General features: G+C 42.7%; 1 protein-coding gene across 1 annotated transcript in view; it reads right to left on the bottom strand.

Annotated features, from left to right (window-relative positions):
• GDF11 (growth differentiation factor 11) overlaps nucleotides 1-17,882 on the bottom strand; it is a gene marked incomplete at both ends in the record, with an annotated part of 37,596 nt that extends 19,714 nt beyond the window's left edge. The window contains one exon of the mRNA XM_083353044.1: nucleotides 17,492-17,882. Within this exon, the coding sequence (XP_083209170.1) occupies nucleotides 17,492-17,882 (391 nt within the window). The remainder of the gene's footprint in view (nucleotides 1-17,491) is intronic.
• Nucleotides 17,883-20,321: the final 2,439 nt, after the last annotated feature.

Here is a 20,321-nt window from a genome sequence, read left to right as displayed (position 1 = left end):
AAAGAGGGAGGGAGAAAATAATAGCATGATGGAGGTCTATGACCAGCCCGTCAGTGGGTAATAAAAATTGTAGTTCTGCACATCCGGAATGCATCAGGGTGGGGAATGCTGACATATAGGTAACCAATTTGAAACCCTGGAAATGTAGTTCCTGGTGAAAAATATTTTCAGAATGTAGTACTAGGCTTGATTTTTTTAAAAAAAAACAAACAAACAGGACTTCATCACATGGATACCTAGCAAAATGAAAACATGGAGGATTCTAATTCACTTCTCCATACATTTTATGGAGGCTCAGTGAATTCAGGAGTGAATTCATGATTCCTATATTAAGGGGAGCTGCATTGGAAGATAAGTGTGGTTTTAAAACTGGAAGAAGAAACATCAATAACCTATACTATGCTGATGACACTAATCTCAATAGCCAAAAATGCAAAGGATCTGCACAGGGGCACAGTGAGAAAAATGGCACCGAAATTAAATATATAAAGAAGACCAAACTAACGACAACAGGCAGAAGAAACAATCTTACAATTAGCAATGAAGGCGGTGGATAATTTTTGCCTTTTATCATCAACCATCAATACCAAAGGAACAAGTCGTCAAGAAAGACCTTATGCCACAGACTAGCACATTTTCCAAGGCCTTGGAAAATGCTGGAAAAAGTGAAAGGGAAGAGAAGAAGAGAATGACCAGCAAAAGGTGGACAGTTACAGTGGTGATGAATGCCCCATTGGTAGACCTGAAAGTCCAGGTTAGGGATAGATCATCATGAAGAAAATCTATCTATGCGGTCGCTAGGAGTCAAAAACAAATTGAGGCACATAATCAATACCATAAATCAACTATACTAAGCAGTTCAGAGATGTAAAATCTTCATTATAGCACTGTTTATAAAGAGAATTTAGCTTTTATACATTCCATATAGAGTCTTAAAATTTCTATGGTACATGGATATGAACTTCATGAAGTTTCCTTAGAAAGGTTTATCATAGCAGGTGTAACAAAAGAAGATCTTTAGAGAGTGAAACCTTTAGCCATCTCTACCAGTTGTTGAATGCTTTCTTACATCTCTTAGTGCAGAAGCAAATCAACTAGAAATGGAGATCTGGCTTTGCATCTCTCTCTGAAAAATCCTGTTCTCTTCTGACTTTGCTTCAGGACACCTGAATCTATCCAGCTGTTCTGAATGCTTAACAGAGAGAAAGTGAATGTGCACATGTCCCAAAGTAAGCAAAAGCAAACACGATACATTCCAATGTCCCAAAGTAAGCAAAAGCAAATATGGTACATTCCAATGTTTTGAAGTCCATCCCCTATTAACCTCAGCAAGGATGATAATGTGGGTGCTATAATCCAAAACATCTAGAGGGTGCCAAGTTGCCTACTCCTGTGCTAATAAAAGCACATAAGTGAGAAGTAGCACATATTGGAATATTTGTTTTATTCAGTACATTTGCACTCCATCCTTCTCTCTGATAAAACAATTTAAAATAACTACAAATTCAAGGTCTAATGTATAAATCATAGCTGAATAATAAAATTCTTTTTCATATATATTTTATTAATTTTCTAGTTTTACAATTGTAAGCACTTAATCAACAACATGTGGTCTGGGTCCATCATTAATTCAATAGTACATATTAACTTCCTCAATCTAGGTACAATACTATACCATCCACTGCTTCCTCTCTTCTTCTGGGGTTATACATATTCTATACTAGGCAAATACAATTCTTATTGCTGTTAATACATATACAATTGAATATCAGCATTTTTGTTACATTTTTCTAATATTATATATATAATACCAGTAGTGTCAGTTTAAAATACCTTTTCTAACCAAAACATATCTCAACTGAATTTGCTTTAATATCCATTTGTTCAATAAATATCCTGTTTTTCCTGCTTTTTAAAAAAATGATTTCCCATCAGTGTTCAAAGTACCTCTTATCGTTTGTAATTTTCTCATAATAAATTATATTTGGGCATCCAAAGGCTTTTCTTGTTCAAACCCTCTTAGCATTTTCATATTTCCCTTCTCATACTAACATGTAAAATTCTAGTTATAAATCCTATCTTTCTAGTTCTAATAACACTTCTATTTCAAACAATTATCTATTCTCTTAGCCATATTCAAACATCTCTTTAATAGTATGATATCCCATCACAATGGGTCAGGATCTCTATTTTCTTCAATCTTACTCTAGCTTTCTTCCTTTGTCAACTAACTTTCCAGGTCAATGCCTTTCAATCATCAGGTAATTCTTCCTCTATTTTTGTGTATATTGTTTGGAATAATTAAGACAATTTCGTTAAAGTATTTTTGGAAGATCGCTCAGCCCATTGATATTCATTAAACAGCCTCCCTCCTTCACCAATTTCCCACAATTCTCCTAACAGCTTTATCTTCCATTTGATTGGCCCTTCTTCCTTATCCTCTAGAGTGTTCTGAGATCTTGACAGGTAAGATGTCTTTTCCGTTTCCTGTATTATCGCTATGTCTTCTAATTATTCATTTGTCTGAGTCTGTTAATTCCTTCCTTTAGGTCCTCCATCTTTGGATCTGCTTTCTCTAATTTTCCTTTGGTTTTCTGAGTTACTAGTTCCTTCTTTATAGTCATTTTCTGAATTTGTGGGATTAGATTAGAAAATTGTTCTTTTATCTCCTTTGTGTTATTTTTAGTCTCATCATAAGCCAAGGCAATTGTCTCTTGTATTCATTTTAACATAGAATTTCCTTCTGAGCTTCATCAACATTTTTTGTTGATATGTCAAGCTAGGGACTTTGGAGATAAGTGTTAGAGATGATTTTTACCATTTAAAGCTGAGAATGGAAGATCCATTTTGTTTTTATTTGTGGTCTCTATAGTCCAATCTGTTTAGTGATTTAAAAAGTTTCAAGTCAATTGTCATTTGAGCTCAAAGTTATCCACCCAGCTTGCCAGTCCATCCTTAAGCCTCCCCTAAGCAAATATAAGCAAAATTCAACTTTTTCTGTCCAATGAAAAACATGTCCTTTCTGTCCAGAGAGAGAAAAGCAATTAAAAGTTGTTCAACAGTCAAACTTTTATAATCCAAAGTATTCCATCATTTTAATCCGTAATGCATGTTTCTTTGACACAACACAGCTCTAAAAGTCAGTTAGTATTTACATTCGTGGTCCAGGCAGGCCAGTTTCAAAATAGTTTATTGTCTCTGCCACACAGATAAGCAGCCCAAGAGGTTTTTTCCCTTTTCCTGGCTGCAGTCTAGAAAAGTGAAAGTTTCCAAGAACAACCAAAGTCTTATCTGGGTCTGGTCTTCAAGCCATGTTTCCCTTAAACTTAACAAATGTAGTGCTGTGGTTTGCCACTAGATGTCATTGACGCCACCTTCCAGCTTTTTAAGTCCAAACTTATATTACAAACTTTTTGAGTCTCTTTTTTTTAACCAAAAAATCTCAAAAGCACTTTTAGTCCCCAAATTTCAAAGATTATATATATATATATGTGTGTGTGTGTGTGTGTGTGTGTATGTGTATGTATTGATTCCAAATTAACCTTGTAATTTTCTCTGTTTTCCCCCAAGCAATTAATTTGCCGCTTTTCTTTTCTTGAGGGAATGGGACGGAAATTCCCCTTCTCTTTCTCCTCAGGGAAGATTCTTTGCTTTGAGTGGGTTTTTTCCAGGAAAAAAATCATAAAGAGAGAATAGGGTCTCACCCAATTCCATCCACGTTGTTCAAAGGTTGCTCGTTAGTGCTTATTTTCTTCGGTTGTCAGCAGCTTCTGTCTAACCACATGAATGTAGCCACTCTTTCCATTGGTTTGGAGGGCTTCCTCAGATCAAACAGAAGGGCTGCTGCCCTTCTGCAATCAACAAGGGTCCCCTCCTCCTTCAGTGCCTCTCCGGGGCGACTTTTGACCCTTTCTAAGATTCCCAGCGGGATGAAATCAAACATGGAAGACAGAGCCCCGTCTTTTTGCATCCTTTACGCCATGACGTCAAACTGGAAACTCCCTGAATAATAATATTCTTAATGTGAAGAGTGAGGTGAAGCACAGCAGATTAAACCAGGCTAAAATCAGAATTCCATTCCATTAAGACTAACCAATCCAGCAATTCATATGCCTGTTAAAATAAAAAGATTTTACCTATGTGTTCTGTACCAACCTGCTACCGGCCCTGCAGAAAAGGCAGGGACAACCCCTTTTACAAGAAGGCAAGAGGCTGGAATTAAGCCTGCCAAATTTATTAACATAAAAACACAGAGCAAAGAGAGCAAACACGAACCATGAAACAGGAGCTTTTCAAGCGGTTGCCTTCAGCAAACCAGCCCTCCCATGCATTCCCCTTTTATACAGTTCAGGGCGTGGCTTCTCTCTGCCTCCTTCCGAGGTGCCCCATTGCCTTCCTCTGTTTACTCCTGATTGACTGCCTCCTGCGTCGGGCGTCCTTGAACAGGGCCAGCTGTGGGTCATCTTCATCCACGCTGTCAGGCTCACACAGCTGGGTCTCCGTCGTGACCAGGTGGGCCTGGCTGAGGGCTCTGTGGAGCCTCAATATTATTCTCAGCAAGCTCTTCAACACCCCCCTCCTCCTCCTCTGAGTCGTCCAACCCAACTGCCGAACCCATAGGCTGACCCTGAATCACAACACTATGTGCCTGTAAAGTACCAAGGCAGGGAATCTCATAATTCCATAAAGGAAGTCCTTTCTTACATTCCATCCAGTAATTCTTTTTTCCCTAATATCTATCATGTATCCACCCATCCATCCATCCATCCATCTGGAAAAGGCCTCCTTAGCAGATCTTAAAGTAAGCAGATTCATTCAGGAAGAGTCAATTGAAGGTCTAGATTACTTCACGCATTGTGGGGAATATGGCTAGACCTGTTCCTTTCTATTCTGGGAGTTTTTTATTCTTTACAAACATATACACATGCACACCAATAATGACCTACCCAGTCATTTATCTTGCAATTTACTGGGAATTTGAAATTTCTCTACCTTATATTAAATTAAATATCCAGTCATTACTCATACTTGCCTGGGCTGATAGCAGTGGGAATACAACATTTTATGGGATACAGGTTTCCCATTCAATGTTCCAGGGTCTGCCAACATTAGAGGTGAAATCATAGGATGGTGGGATTGTGCTGTACTGTAGAGCATGTGTTTTGGATGTGGAAGATCCTAGGTACAATCTACAACTAGGATGAGAAAATACTATGAGAGATTGCTATTGCCAACTCATGTTGAGAGTGCCAGAGTAGATGGACGCAGTATATAAAAATGTTCTAGATTTTTAGAAATCTTCCAGAGCTTATGGGAAGATAGAAGCAGAACACTGGATCTGAATGGCAGAAGCTATAACCTCACTTCTTGCTTCTATAATGAATTCAATCAGCTGGTGCCTTCCTGATGTACTAAATTTTGACTCCAATAATTGTTTATCCATAATTTTTTAGAACTTTTCATCCCAATATACTTGGAAAACGTATCATATTTGGGGAAAATATCCATATACTAAACTAGGATATAAGTATCTTTGCAAAGAGTTTCCAGTCCATATATCTTACTTTCCCTATAATTAGTGTTATCAATTCCAGCATTCATCTGCATTTATAAAAAAATAAATCCTGCTTCTTTGGGATAGACAGATGAGACTTTTTTGCTGGAATTTAGATCTAATCATCTTTATTATTCTAGCTTTATGGAATTTAAACCTTTTTGACAGATATACTGATGGTCAATTATGTTTATGTTGCTTTGATTAAAGCTCCAGTGGTAATCAAATTTTCTCCTTTCTCTCTCTCACACACATAGATCTAAAACATCTGAATTGAAAATTTCATCATAATATTTCAGTGGCATTTTTCAATTGTTTTTATACTGTTAATCTGCATTTGGGGCTGTGTGGGAAGCTCAGTTCATAGGCACTAATATTTAATATATTTTGGTCTTCATACTGGCTTAATACATATGTTCTGAATTTCCCAAGAGATGACAAGATGGCTTCTAGTCCTTGTGATGCCTGTTTTCAGTTAAAAACAATCAGAATATCCTAAATCTATTACCTGGGAAATCAGCATGTAATTTATTACAGAAATAGGCTTTTACACAAAACACTAAACTAAAACCCAAATTACATTTTAGCTTTCATATGCTCCACAACCCAATCCATCTAGTTAATTTAATAGTTTGTTGTGCAACTTCAGAAAATTAGACTGAGTGAACCTGAACTGACTAATGGTGTGTCATGCAAACCAAGTGACAGAATCTTTATTTGTTGGGATATATCTAATTTAACATGCTAATTTATCTATGCCCTCCAGTGTGCTATGCAATTCTACTAGTCAGTACTCAGGTGGGAGAAGGACAAAATTGTGCCAGAGTAAATGTGAGTCAAATTAACCTCCCCTGGTCAGCTGTGTCTGTCAAAAACTCAGTTAACCTTTAGGCAGTGCCTAATCCTCAACTCATTAATCCTTTAAGGAAAGATGTGGTACTATAGATTGGCTAAAGACACAAAGTATCCTATTCCAGAACTTAGTCTCAAGGTTTGTCAGTATATGATGCTTCTCTGACTTTTAACTATGATAAATAAATTATCTGTTCTTATTAATTTAACATCTAATAAACTCTACATATTAAATTTATTTTTGGAACTGGTCTCTGAAGGGTGACAGTATACAGAAGTTCATGTAAATAAATAAAATCAATGATTCCCCATAATATTAACCAGCTACAGCAAACTTACACTTTTTGCTGCCCGCCAGGCCAGTGGGTCAGTGGTCACTGACATAGTGACATGCCTTTCATTTTCCTGGTTTAAGAATTCATAGGGTAGTAGGCAGGTCTTGAAAAAAATGATAATTCCTTAACTGGGGAACACTAGCACTGCAATTTGACTGGCATATACAAGAATGGTCCCCAACTAGCTGAGAAACCTTTCTGTTCGGTGATATAGGTACGATGGTTGTGCATGCTTTTAAAATGATTTAGACAAGAGTGCTTTGGAATGCACAGGAGTGCACATGTAGCACTTTTTAAAGCAGCAACATGTTTTTGGCTCTTGCACAAACCTAAAATAATGTAGATGTTTTAATGAGCTGGCTTAAACGGCTCATACTTGTTGCTACCTGCTGAGTTTCCATTCACATTAGTGATTAATGTTGGCTCTTCTAGTGTTCATTGCAAGGATGAATAACCTATGGCCTACAAATCTCATACAATCCCCAGCCTCTATTTTGTAGTCCCCAGATTGTTCCCACAGAAGTTCAAATGCCACTGAACTTTGTGATACAATTTTATTTGTTTGGCTTCATGGAGGCACATCTTGGTGTATTAAACTGAAAATATCTAGCCCAATATTCTCCCCTACCTGTGATTTTGCTAGACTTCCAGACATGGTTGTTGTGATTTTTGTGGCATGATGAGGATGATTATGTTCTCCCAGTATAAAAACATTGCCCTGCTTATTTTATCAAATTTAGCATTATTTACAAACAATAATACTTCAATTATTAACAAAGTACTACTATTAATATTGCATTGGAGACCACATTCACCACCTCATATGGATATGCCAAAGTGAACCAGTGGGTTAGGATGCTGAGCTTGTCGATCAGAAGGTCGGCAGTTTGGTGGGTCGAATCCCGAGTGCCGCGTAGCAGAGTGAGTGCCTGTTACTCGTCCCAGCTTCTGTCAACCTAGCAGTTTGAAAGCACGTAAAAATGCAAGTAGAAAAATAGGGACCACTCCGGTGGGAAGGTAACAGTGTTCCGTGCGCCTTTGGCGTCTAGTCATGCTGGCCACATGACCCCGGAGACGTCCTCGGACAAGCGCTGGCTCTTCGGCTTTGAAATGGAGATGAGCACCGGCCCCTAGAGTCAGAAACGACTAGCACGCATGTGCGGGGGAACCTTTACCTTTACCTTTAGATATTTCCACAAAGAGATATAGTTATGATATCACATAACCTTGGCATAATTATCCTTTCCATACTAGTGTTGGAATTGCATTTCAGTTAAATATAAGTAAGTACTCCATGAAAGCTCTAGAAGATGCATCTCTTTTGGGGGATGGAATTTACTATATATTCTCACAACAAATAAGGAAATATAATTAGCCCCAAGTACCAACTGCAGAAATATATTGGAAATATTATCTGGACATAAATGGCTTGACATTACTAGGGATAGGTTGTATATACTTTGAAAACATCAGTAAACATTTTATCCTATCTGTTTTTGAGGTATTTCATTGCTTGTTAAAAATTGCTAATACTTCACCATTCCAGCTTTCGTCTATTAATATGCTGAATCAACATTGATAGCCTGGATTTTCCTGAGATATTTTGGTCTCTGGTTCTTGACCTCATACTTTCAGCCTTGAAATTACCCCAGATCCATAAAATAATAAAGCCTACAAACAATTTTGTATTTACTGTTGGTTTAAATCTACTCCTCGCAGTTGGATTGCTGGGCTGTGAGTAGCATTTGGTGGATTTCACACTGTCACACACATATATACACACCCTGAAGAAACCTCTAAGATACTTCATTAACTTCCCTTCTCCACCTCCAGTGCCCAAACGAAAGGTCAGCAGGGGTCATGGGTAGCCAATAAATGGTTTAGAACCCAATTATCCTTTCCCAGTTTCTTGTCTATCAGTGGGAGAAATGTATGCTTTAGATTAAAAAGTGTGTGTGCGTGGGGTGGGGTGGAGGAGAACAGGACAGAAGGACTGAGAAGGGACCCAGAAAGGTTTATGGCCCCATTGCCTATAAAACCTTCTCTTCCTTCTGTTCAGGCACCATAAAAACACCGGCACACACAATTGCTTTATGAAAGAATGTAAGCAACAAAAATCATAACTGTCATACAGAGAAAGGGAGATGAAGAAGAATGTCCAGGAATCCAGGGGATGAAACCTAAGAGTTGAGTGGATCAGCTCCAGCCAATCGGTGAGCCTGGGGCAAAGGGAGCTTTTCCACATGGCTAATTAAAATCAGATTGGATTATTCTTGTCAGTGTTTGCATGCTGACTTTTATATTTTTTTATTTTTTTTTTTGGTTGGGGAGGGAGAAGCAAGTTGTTAAGGAGAGAGAGATGGTTGCAGCAAGGAGGAGCAGCAAACGTTTAACACAGAAAAAAGTCTCAGCGTGTCACCGATTTTATGGGCAGTAAAATTTCAAAGCAATCCAAATCTATTAATGCTAGAGAAAGAAATTTCTCAATGAGCTGTAGAATTGGCCAGGAGGGAAGTCCTTTTCCCTATTGCGATTCCTCACACTTGTGCCCCCCACACCTTTTCACCCACACCCCTTCCTTCCGCTCGGCCTTCACACACTCCAGACCATACGCTGTCTCTCCTCCTTACATGGCTGTTTGCTAAACTGAGCCTTTGGAATCATTGGTTCTTCCAAAGGACTTAACATTAGAAGAGAAGGCTAAACTTATAGTTACGAAATAGGTGCAATTCACAAAATGTGGTAAACATTCCCGGGATACATTTTCTGTCTTTCCAGTCTCTTACTTTAGGTGCATTTGGGGCAGAAGCAGAGACACTATAAGCCTGTAAAATACAATTGTTCAAATTCTATTCTGTTACAAGCATTTTATTTCTTTGTTTTTAGAACTTATTGACTGACCATCTTACCACAAAGTAACAAATAGTTTTATTCCTAAAGTGCTGCTATTCATCATTTTCCAAATGATGTATTGGTGCAGTGGAAGAATGACCTTTGCTCATCTTTTATCCTAAACTTCAGATTCTTGGATCCACTAATTTTAAACTCCTGTCCCATGGCTACTGTCTATAGGATTAGAATAAAGGTCTCTTCTCATCAAATGGTTCCATGTAAATTAAATAACTTATTTCTAAACCACTGTACATTTTGTTTGCAAGTCTTCTGGAACTGCTTTACTCTGAATGGTCATTTTTTCCCCTCCTTTTACAGGGCCAGATTTTTTTTTTAGCCATGCCAAGTGCTGACTTGATTTCAAGTCCAGCAGTTCAGTGTGAATCACCCCTCCTGAAGACTTTTAATGACTTTCAGTTCTTTGATTTCCTTAACATCCTCAGCAGTATTCTGGAGGAAGTTTGACATAACAGCCAAGTCCAATGTGGATAACTGATCCACTATTTCAGATTTATTTGATCAGTAGTAGACCTTCTGCCTTTGTCTCCCACCTAATATGCTCTCAGGATTAATAAGTAACATTTCGGGAGAAACTGAAGGTTCAAAGGATTCCAAACTGAGGGTTCAGTGAAATGAACATATCTTTTGGTTTTCAGCTTACTTCACCCTACTTTTACCACTCTCCTTCTGATTAGAACTATTGCTTATTAGACCTGGATTTGTCTTCTCTAGTGATTGAAGATCACAACAGGAAACCTGTTCATATTTCATTCTGGGGGGAAAAAAGACCTAACTGCTGTGTTTCTTGTCATGAAAAAGCCATTTCAAATGAAGTAGGAAAAGTTTATCTCCCTAGAGTTGGGTAACTGGGGCATTTATTCCATTTACTGGTACTGAAAAACAAACTCAATTACTCTGAGCCCCAGTTAACAAGTGAGTGATAACTTTGAGTGACATCCAGTTTGATGATGCTAAAAAGTCCTGAACATTTGCCTCAAGCACATAGATAGTCCATTGCAGACTTTTTGCAAGGTGGCACTGTGCCTCCAATGCCACCTGTGCTGGAGGCTTTTATTTATTTTTTATTTTTATTTTTATTACATTTATATCCCGCCCTTCTCCGAAGACTCAGGGCAGCTTACAAGCTTAGCAGTAGCCTTCATTCTATGTATATGCCTGCTTGTTAGGGCTTTCACACACACCCCAAGCGGCATTATTACAAATTCAGCTTATTGCCCCCAACAATCTGGGTCCTCATTTTACCTACCTCCATTTCCAGGGCAGTATTTACCTCGGTCATGCAACAGAAGCATGTATTGAAAGAAATCTGTTTGGAACCAGAAAGAATCTGATAAGACTCATTGTCATGAAGCACGCTTGTAAAAGAACAATAGGAGAGTCTAATGTGGTGATATATAAAAAAGAAGTTGCAAAACATCTTCAGCATATGGCTTCTAATTTTCTCAATGATGTGGCCTAATAATTCCCAATCTCATGGGATGATATTTGTTGTTGGAATTAATGAAGAGCAAAACAACTTCATGATACAACTTTATGATCTCTAAAGACCATTATAAATAAATACGAAACATGTTAAATGCAGTTTTGATTTCAAACATTTCATTGATTGTGCTAATATTTGGGGAATTTGATTTGACCAGAAACACAATCTAGCATTTTTAAAAAAAATAACATCTACAGTACAATTATCTATGGTTCCTTAGAGAATAAAGATGGGATGCGTTACCCCTTTTAAGCAACTGGTGTTCAAAAAAGGGCACTGAGATGCTAGATTAGATTAGATTAAATTAGATTAGATTAGATTAGATTAGATTAGATGCGAAGAAGCATTCTTTTCTCAGAAAGAGTGATTTAATATCACCTAATCTTGGCAAAGCAAAGTTAGCAGTAATGGTGCTGAAGTGGTGTCAAGTCATATAAGAACTAACATTTTCATGTAAAGAAAATAAGTAAAATATACTTGCTGTAATTTACTTTATGTAAATTTTAGAATGAGCCAGTAAGTGGTAATATTTGAACATGATTAAGTTAGAGTAACTTTTTTCAACTAAGGATAAGAGATTTGACAAAGAATAAAACATCCAACCACTTAAAGACTGGATTAAATTTATTTTCTTCAGGATAGACAATATTGCAGACAAATTCTTCACCCAAAATAATCAAAACCCCGTCATTAAGCTTGGTTTTTAATAGGTAACTCTATTCTGTATAAAAAACTTTTATTGTAAACTGCATTGAGGACTTTTTTTAAAGTCAGTGATGTGAAACTATTTTAAATAAATAAATAAATCATGAGGAGGCAGGAACGATTTTTTTCTCCCAAGCTCATTGTATCACCACAATAAGATGGGGTCTTGTAGACCCCAGTCTTACTCTATAAATAACAAATAAACATAGCATAAGTGGCACTTCTCTTGTTTTTCTCTTTCCATTGAAGTATGCAGTCATTTTCTCTCTTTGATAAGTATAGGAATTATATTCATTAATACAGATACCATTCCTGACCAGCCAGGCTGTTCCAGAAAATAAGAAAATATATGCATTTATAATAGTAACAGTTAAATATGCTTCAGTTCCAATGATATATACTCAAATCTCATTCAGCTTTGAATTTTAAAACACCATTAAAATACTTAGATGGATTCTCAACACAGAAATAATAGCTATGAAGAAGACTGCAAGATTCACATATTTTCAACTCAATCTAATTTCAGTACAATGCAATTGTATGTATATGCTTTGGTCAATGCTTTAATTCCGAACAGTAAAAAAGACAATTCTCTCAATTAGTAATGAAGAACCTAGAACTCTAAATTTTGCTGAAAAAATACCTCAGGAATACCTGCCAACTAGGACCCATAGTGAAATATGCTTAACAATATGCTTAAAGATATGTGCTTAAAGTAACATTAGAAGATTGTGGCATGTATTCCTCATACAAGATGAATATGGATAAAGAGTTTTTCAGATATTTCCTTATGTTCGACATACCTTTCAACTATCTAATCATTCCTGCTCAGAGTTTACCAATAGATTGATTTTTGCAAATGACCTAAACACCTGTCTCATAGTGGTTTCATTGATAATATATTAGCCTGAATATCTGACTCATCATATGATACTAACGAATCTCTAATTCTCTAATTCTTATCCATTTTTAAAACATAGTTCTTCCAGTTTTCTAACCCTTATACCATTAAGCAAATTCTTAAGGAGTATTTATTTACAAGGTCATTTTTGCTGTGGTACATCAGATGATACTTTAAAAATCTATTACTGTTATAGAAATCAGATATCAAGGGTCTATTCATCAGTATTCTACAGTAGAACACATTCAATAGACTTCATGTTCTAACCAAATAACAGATCAAAATAACAGAGTTGGAAGGGACCTTGGAGGTCTTCTAGTCCAACCTCCTGCTCAACAGAAAATGCTATACCATCTCAGACAAATGGTTGTCCAATCTCTTCTTTAAAACCTCCAGTATTGGAGCATTCACAATTTCTGGAGGCAGGTTGTTTGGTTGATTGCTCTCACTGTCAGGAAATTTCTCCTTAGTTCTAGGTTGCTTCTCTCCTTGATTAGTTTCCATCCATTACTTCTTGTTCTGCCTTCTGGTGCTTTGGAGAATAGGTTGACACTCCCCTCCCCCCTTTGTGGTAGTCCCTTAAAATATATCTCATCTCACTGCAATTACAGAATGACTCCAGGGCCCCTTATTCTCAGCCTAGCTAGCCTTGAAATTTAAGTTATATCCTGCTGTAAATGAGAATGAAAGTTCCATGTAGTGATTAAGGCTAGAAACTGGGAAGCCATGTTCAAGTCCCACCATAGGCCCAAAGGTCAACAAGTTGCGCTAGAGGCCCAAAGCCAACTGGTTGACCTTTGAGCCAATCCCTCTCTCTCAGCCCTAGGAAGCAAACCACTTCCAAAAAAAACCTTGCCAACTGAACAGCAGGGATTAGTCCAGGCAGTTTGTCTGGTGTCAACCCTGACTCAAAGGCACCAAAAAATATATATAAAAAAATAAAAAGATAACGGAGGGGCAGGAAGCTTCTATCCTTCAGGTGCTGCTGAGTTATAATTGCTAGGATCTCTCAACGTTAGACTTTCTGGCAGCAGCATTTAAGAAGTCACGATTTCCTATCCCATAGGAAAGGATAATGCCTATAGACAGACAGTGAATGTACAGGAATTTTGTATCCTGTGATTTGTTTGCTCTAATGTCTAGGAAGGACATATTGGCTCAGAAAAGCTTATAAAGTTATCTTAAACAAGTATGAATGGCAAAATGGTATAAAGCATTTTTAAGAATGCTGCTTTTGCAATCTGAGGCACCAGTAAGGCTAACAGATGTGGCTCATAGGGAAGAGGGTCTATGCTAACAATGTTTTCAGCCTGGTAAACAAATTGCTCTCGTTGCCACTTAATTTTATGAGTACATATCATTCTCGTTCAACATACTGCTGCTATCCAGCATTCTTTAACTGAATACTATACCAGCTGTTCTGAATTTTGTAAAAACTAATTGAAGTGCTATAGGAAACTGCGTGACAAGTTATTCTGAATGGTTTCCCACTTGAAAACCAGTTCCTCCTTGGTGGCAGTCTCTGCATTCCCCTGATTGCAAGCTTCCCTAAAAATTGGAGCTACAGAGATCTGTAGCTGAAGGGAGCACACTTAAAAGTGACTAAGAAATGAAGGTGAATGTGTGAATGATTGTTCATGGAGGAAAGTTTGCTTGATTTGCAGGCATCAGATATATGTACGTGAGCCTAGCCTAGACTTAGAGAGATTTGCTTGCACAATAGTTTCAGTGACTCTTGTCTCCTGTTTGAATGTAAGGGTTATGTACCACAGAGATTATTCCCCGAAGTCAAAGCAAGCAAAGAAGGCAGAAAAGCTGCAGATTCATAATGCAGAGCTGTAATTAGTCAGCATTTGCTCTTCGTTTCAGGCTCCAGTACACCTTTTCCCCCTGAAGGATACTGCATTTGAGAGCGCAAGATTTCACTTGTTTAAAAAGAATGTTCTTGCTGTGTTGCACAAAGCATAAACTGGCACATACATCATATTAACAAACATTGTATTTTGTTAGATATTGGCTTAGTGCGTTGCCAAAACCAGATTGTCTGGCTCACCGTGTTTAACCATTCAACCCCTATGTGAACTGTATACAAATAAACCACACTGTTCTCTATTTGTACTAGCCAGTCAGATATATAATTCAAAGTATTTATTCCCAAATGCGAAGTTATTATTTGCTGGCTGAGCACGCAGGGTTGTGTTAAGCTGCTGTCATTGAACTAGAAGAAAATTAAAAGGGCCTCTATGCTGAGTTTGCTGTGTCCACTAAGCAAGCTAAAGACTTGAGGGAGTGGTCATTTTGAGATTTATCCTGGGGAGGTGTGTGTGTGTGTGTGTGTGTGTGTGTGTGTGTGTGTGTGTGTCCTGCTCCCTGGGATAAAACTCAGAACGACCCCTTGGCCAAGACTTATATCTCATCCATCAGGCAGCAAGGAAAGTGCCCCTATAATCCCTGTGCAATTGTGCAGCTGTAACAGAAAGGGACGCGGTGGCTCAGTGGGTTAGGACACTGAGCTTGTCGATCAGAAGGTTGGCAGTTTGGCAGGTCGAATCCGGAGTGCCGCGTAACAGAGTGAGCGCCTGTTACTTGTCCCAGCTTCTGCCAACCTAGCAGTTCGAAAGCACGTAAAAATGCAAGTAGAAAAATAGGGACCACTACAGTGGGAAGGTAATAGCGTTCCATGTGCCTTTTGCGTCTAGTCATGCCGGCCACATGACCACGGAGACGTCCTCGGACAAGCGCTGGCTCTTCGGCTTTGAAACGGAGATAAGCACCGGCCCCTAGAGTTGGAAACGACTAGCACGCATGTGCGGGGGAACCTTTACCTTTCCACTCCCACTATCTGCCATTTCTCAAATTCACCTTTATGCTTTACAGAGAGAACTTTCAAAGAAGCAAGAGTAACAGCAGCGGCCCTGTTAGATGAGCCTGAAACTAACAGGTACCTGCCAATGCCATATTTCAACTCCTGAAATATACCCCAGTAGCTTCAGGGTCCCCATGGGATCAATATTGCACAAGTACTTCTACAGTCCACTTGCAGGCAAACCAGCCAAGGTAAGTAAGGGTGGCGAGAAAGAAAGATTGCATTGCACAGAGGAGGCCTGTCACTCCACAGCCATTCTTGCTTGTTTTCTCAAAGCTCTAGGAAACATTTACTTTTAACCGGTTGTTTTTTTTCCACAAAGGAAAAAAAATGTAATTCAATGTGAGGTTACAATAAAAAAAAAAAACGGGAGAAGTACAAAGGGCCGTGGATTTTGGCAGACCTGGAAAGAGAACGAGGAGGGGGCCTGATGAGGAGGGAGGCAGCTGGATATTGCAAAGGCTCTGCTGGCTGGGCAAACTTCTGAGTGTTTGCAGCTGGAGAAAGGAACTCACAAAAGGGATTATGCCTTAACTTGGCCGGGGGAGAGAAAGGAGCCACCCTCTCCGGCCGGGAGAAATGCTGTTTCCCCTTTCTGTTTGCAAGGGAGCATGACTGGCAGAGGCCTTTCAGAATCATGACACCTTTCGGCAACTGAGCTCTGGAGCAGAACCTCTCCATGACCTTTCTTAGGTTTATTTGGTTTGGGCAAAAAGTACTTTTCACACAACATTAATCTACGCACAGATCAAAGCCCCCCCACACACACACACACTACTTCCACAGAAAGACACTTTAAGCTCCAAACCCACAGAACAGTAAGGTGACAAAGCTCTCAACAGGGATGAGTTTGCACAATACGGTTCACGCTGCCAAAGCTGGATGCAGCCACTTTTTGCTCAGAGCTTCTCTCTTCAAGTGCATCTAATCTGCTGGGCGAAGAACTTTGCACAACTTAGGGGAAAGCATTAGGTTTCTGCAGTCAATTGGGGGTTGGAGGGGGAAGAGAGAGAGAGGGAGAGAGAGGGAGGGAGAGGGAGAGAGGAAGAGAGAGGGAGAGAGAGAGGGGGGGAGAGGGAGAGGGAGAGAGAGGGAGAGAGAGGGAGAGGGAGAGGGAGAGGGAGAGGGAGAGAGGGGGAGAGAGAGGGAGAGAGGGAGGGAGAGAGGGAGGGAGAGAGAGAGAGAGAGAGGGAGAGGGAGAGGGAGAGGGAGAGGGAGAGAGAGAGAGAGAGAGAGAGAGAGAGAGAGAGAGAGAGAGAGAGAGAGAGAGAGAGAGAGAGAGAGAGAGAGAGAGAGAGAGAGAGAGAGAGAGAGAGAGAGAAGCCTGGACGAACAATTTGAGGAACAGAGGCCTTTCATTCAACTCAACCTTTCCGATCTGACCCCCTCCTGGCATTTGCTCTCTAGCGCGCAGGGGAGGGGGCGGGTTAAGCATTAAACTAACCTGATAGTGAAATCAGCCCTTAAGAGATACTCAAAGAAATCCGGCCCAGGAGGAGATGGAGAGGACTTAGTGCTGATGCCTTCTTCACACCTGGTCAGCTCTCTCTCTCTCCCCCCCCCCCTACACACACACACCCTCCGGCAAAAACCCAGCCATCTGCAGCAGAGAAGCCCACCCATTCCCTTTGATTTGGAGGTCCCTGGCGACGCCAGCGCTGCTGCTTGCTGCTGCTGCTGCTGCTGCTCTGGGAGCAGTTTCTGCCGAGCTGCAATAAACAATAAACCCCGAGACTCGCAGAGGCGAAGCGGCTGGCCGGCTGGCTCTCCTCCTCCCTCCCTCCCTCCCTCCCTCCCCCCAAAGCCCGCGGCCGCGAAAGTTGCGCTTGGCCGCTGCAAGCAGCCCGGCTCCCGCCTCCTTAACAAAGAAGCCCCGGCTTACTTTCTTGAGCCATGCTGATGACAGTCTCGGTGGTGGCGTGGTACTCGTCGTCCTCCAGGTAGTCGTCGTGCTGGAAGGAGTCCCCCTGGAAGTCGTGCAAGTCCAGGATCTGCTGCAGCGGCGGGGCTTTGGGCAGCAGCTGGTTGACCACCTCGCGGGTGATGTTGGGCGCCTCTTTCAGCCTGAGCTTGCTGAGGATCTGCGACTTGATGCTCTCCAGCCTCATCTCTTTGCTGTGCTTGCGCCAGAGACAGACCGGGCAGCTCTGGTCCTCGGCTTCTGTCACCAGAGGGACGCCCTCCGTGGGCGCCTTCTCGCTCGCTTCGCCCGCGCAGAACTCCAGGGACAGGACCAGGAAGCCCCAGAAGACGGTCGACTTGGGCACCGGCATGTCTGGCGCTTCTCCGCTCGCTGGCTGCCGAGCTCAAGCAAGCCCGCTCCTTTCTCTGGCCGAGCACAATCGCTCTGGCTCGGCCTCGGGATGATGGGCTGCAGCTGCTGGGTGCTTGGGGGGTGGTGCCGCCGCCGCCGCCGCCGCCGCCGCCGCTAAGTTCTTTGGGGTTGGAGATGGAGCGGCGGGGGGGGGGCCCGACTTGCTGGTTGGGGGAAGGAGAGGAGGAGGGGGGGGGCGAAAGAAAGAAGGACTCTCCTTTTATATCCCAACTGAACTGTGTCGTAAAAAGCCTTGATTGGCTGCGGAGGCAACAAAAGAGCTCTGGGCAAAAGGGCTGTCACCGGCAGGGGAAAGCGAGCGGACTTCTCCGCGCTCTCCTCGGGTCAGGGCGAAGCATTCCGACCGCGCTCGCCTCTCCCCGTGTCAAACCTTTTAAAGGCTGGCAGCGCTCTTTGAAGCCGGGAGGGGAGGGGGCGCCCAGATGGGGAGGGAGGGAGGGAGGGAGGGAGCGGGTGGAGGAGGCATCTGACAGCCCCTTAAAGAAACAAAGTCCCCTTTTTCCTTTGCCCCCCCCCCTCCCACCGCCAGCTACCTTCCCGCGGCAGGCGGAGCGGGGTGGCTTTCGGCCCCGGGCTCCGAGGGGAGGAGGCGCTGGTAACAATGCACGGGGAGGGGCGGCTCGGACGCTCGGGGTGGACCCGGGCGAGCGGCGAGGGAGAACCGTCGGCTACTAACCCCCCAACCCCACCCCCCCGACCTCGTTCCGCCTCGGGTGCCGGCCCGCCTGGCGCTCCCCGAGCCCCTGCGGGCTTCTGCACTTCTCGGGCGGCAAGCGCCGCTTTGCCTCAGCGCAGAGTTTGCCTCGGCCTCCCTCCCCTTCTCTTCCCTCTCTTGGGCCATTTGACAGTTTCTAAGTGCCCGCGCCGTCTTAACTCCCCCCCCCCCCCGATCGATTCGACCGTTTCTAGCTCTCTCCCTTTTCTCTCCGGGTCCTGGTGGCTTTGACAGGCTTCCCCGCTCCCGCCCGGCAAGGCACGCGCGCCGCTGAGGAGACTTCGCCCGCCCGCCCGCCTTTCGCCCGAAGCTGGCCCGGAGGGCGGGCTGCTGTCACCCACCCTCCGCTGCCCTCCGGCGACAGGCGCCGGGGCTGCCCCGCGCTTCGCTCCGTGCGCGGTCCCCCGCGGCCGCCCCTCTCCCCTGCCCGGCACCCGGGCGGCTCGGGCGGGTGCCCGGCGTAGCTCCGACCGGGAGCCCAGCCACGTGCGGCCGTGTCGTTTTTGCCGTCGGAGAGCAGAGGGGCGGCCGACTGGCGAGAGCTGAGGCGGAGGAGGCGCGCAGGCCAAGCGCCACCACCTTCCGCCCCGGCGCCCGCGGGACTCCTGGCGGGCTAGGGGAAACCCGAGCTTGCACGCTCTCGCCCTCTCTCCGCCGGCCCCGGAGCGGAAGAGGGGCGAGGGAGCGGGCCAGGTGAGGCGCCAATGGAGGGCTGGGGCCGAACAGAGGCAGCCGGAGCCGGGGGAAAAAAAAAAGGAGGTCCTCGAGCTGCGGTGCTCTGTCCGGGCAAGGAGCGCCGTTTCACCTGCCAGCAGAGCTTCAATTTCACTTACGCTAAAGTTCAGCCGAGGCAACCCGTAGTGTGCACGAAGCCCCGTCGAATATGATCTCCTCCTGCCTTGCCCAAGTGGCACCTCTGCTTCGGTGGGAGGAGTGTGTTGATTTGTAATTTCTGTGCTCCAAAATAGTGTAAATTAGCCTGCTCTCCCCCCCCCCCATAGGTAAAAGGAAGGCGCGTATAGAAGATCTTAGTTTCCTGAAATAGCCAACCTAAGTTCGGGAGGGGTAACCGGGGTAACACCCTCCCTCCCCCCCCCCAGCCTCCCAAATCCTTTGGACCAGAACCCTTTGAAGTCCCAGCCGGCGTGGACAGTGACCTGGAATTACGTGGCTGATCTATCACTCTAAAGAGCACCAAGCTGCCTCTCTTAGTGGCCCTCAGGACGACTGTAAACCTGGGAAAAGGAGCATTGTAAGAAAAATGCACATTTCAACCAGTATTTGTCTTCAGCCATTCTGTGCATATGACCTTAGAGTACGTGTTCCTTATTACTGATTTAATTTAAATGGCCTAAGCAGATTTCTCGCTTGTGCTGCTACCTGAAAGTTCACATCGGTCCCTGGCCTGGAATCTCCAGGTAGGGCTAGGGAAAAAAAACAACAACAACAACTCATGATCTGAAAGGTTGGCACGCTGCTCCCTCTTTCTGCCATCCCCAACCTTAGCCTGGCATTTCCATCCATTGGGCCCTTCACCTCTTAACATTCCTGAGCAGCAAAAGCACAGGCGCTGAAAGGTCATCCTGAGAAGAAAAAAAGTTTCATTTATCACCTAGAATTGCTTAGTAAGAAGTCTGGCCCTTTCTCCAAACAATGAGTGGG

Source organism: Vipera ursinii (genome assembly GCF_947247035.1).
Source record: "Vipera ursinii genome assembly, chromosome: 2".
In the NCBI taxonomy this organism is placed as follows: domain Eukaryota; kingdom Metazoa; phylum Chordata; class Lepidosauria; order Squamata; family Viperidae; genus Vipera; species Vipera ursinii.
This window is presented reverse-complemented; position numbering and strand designations above follow the sequence as displayed.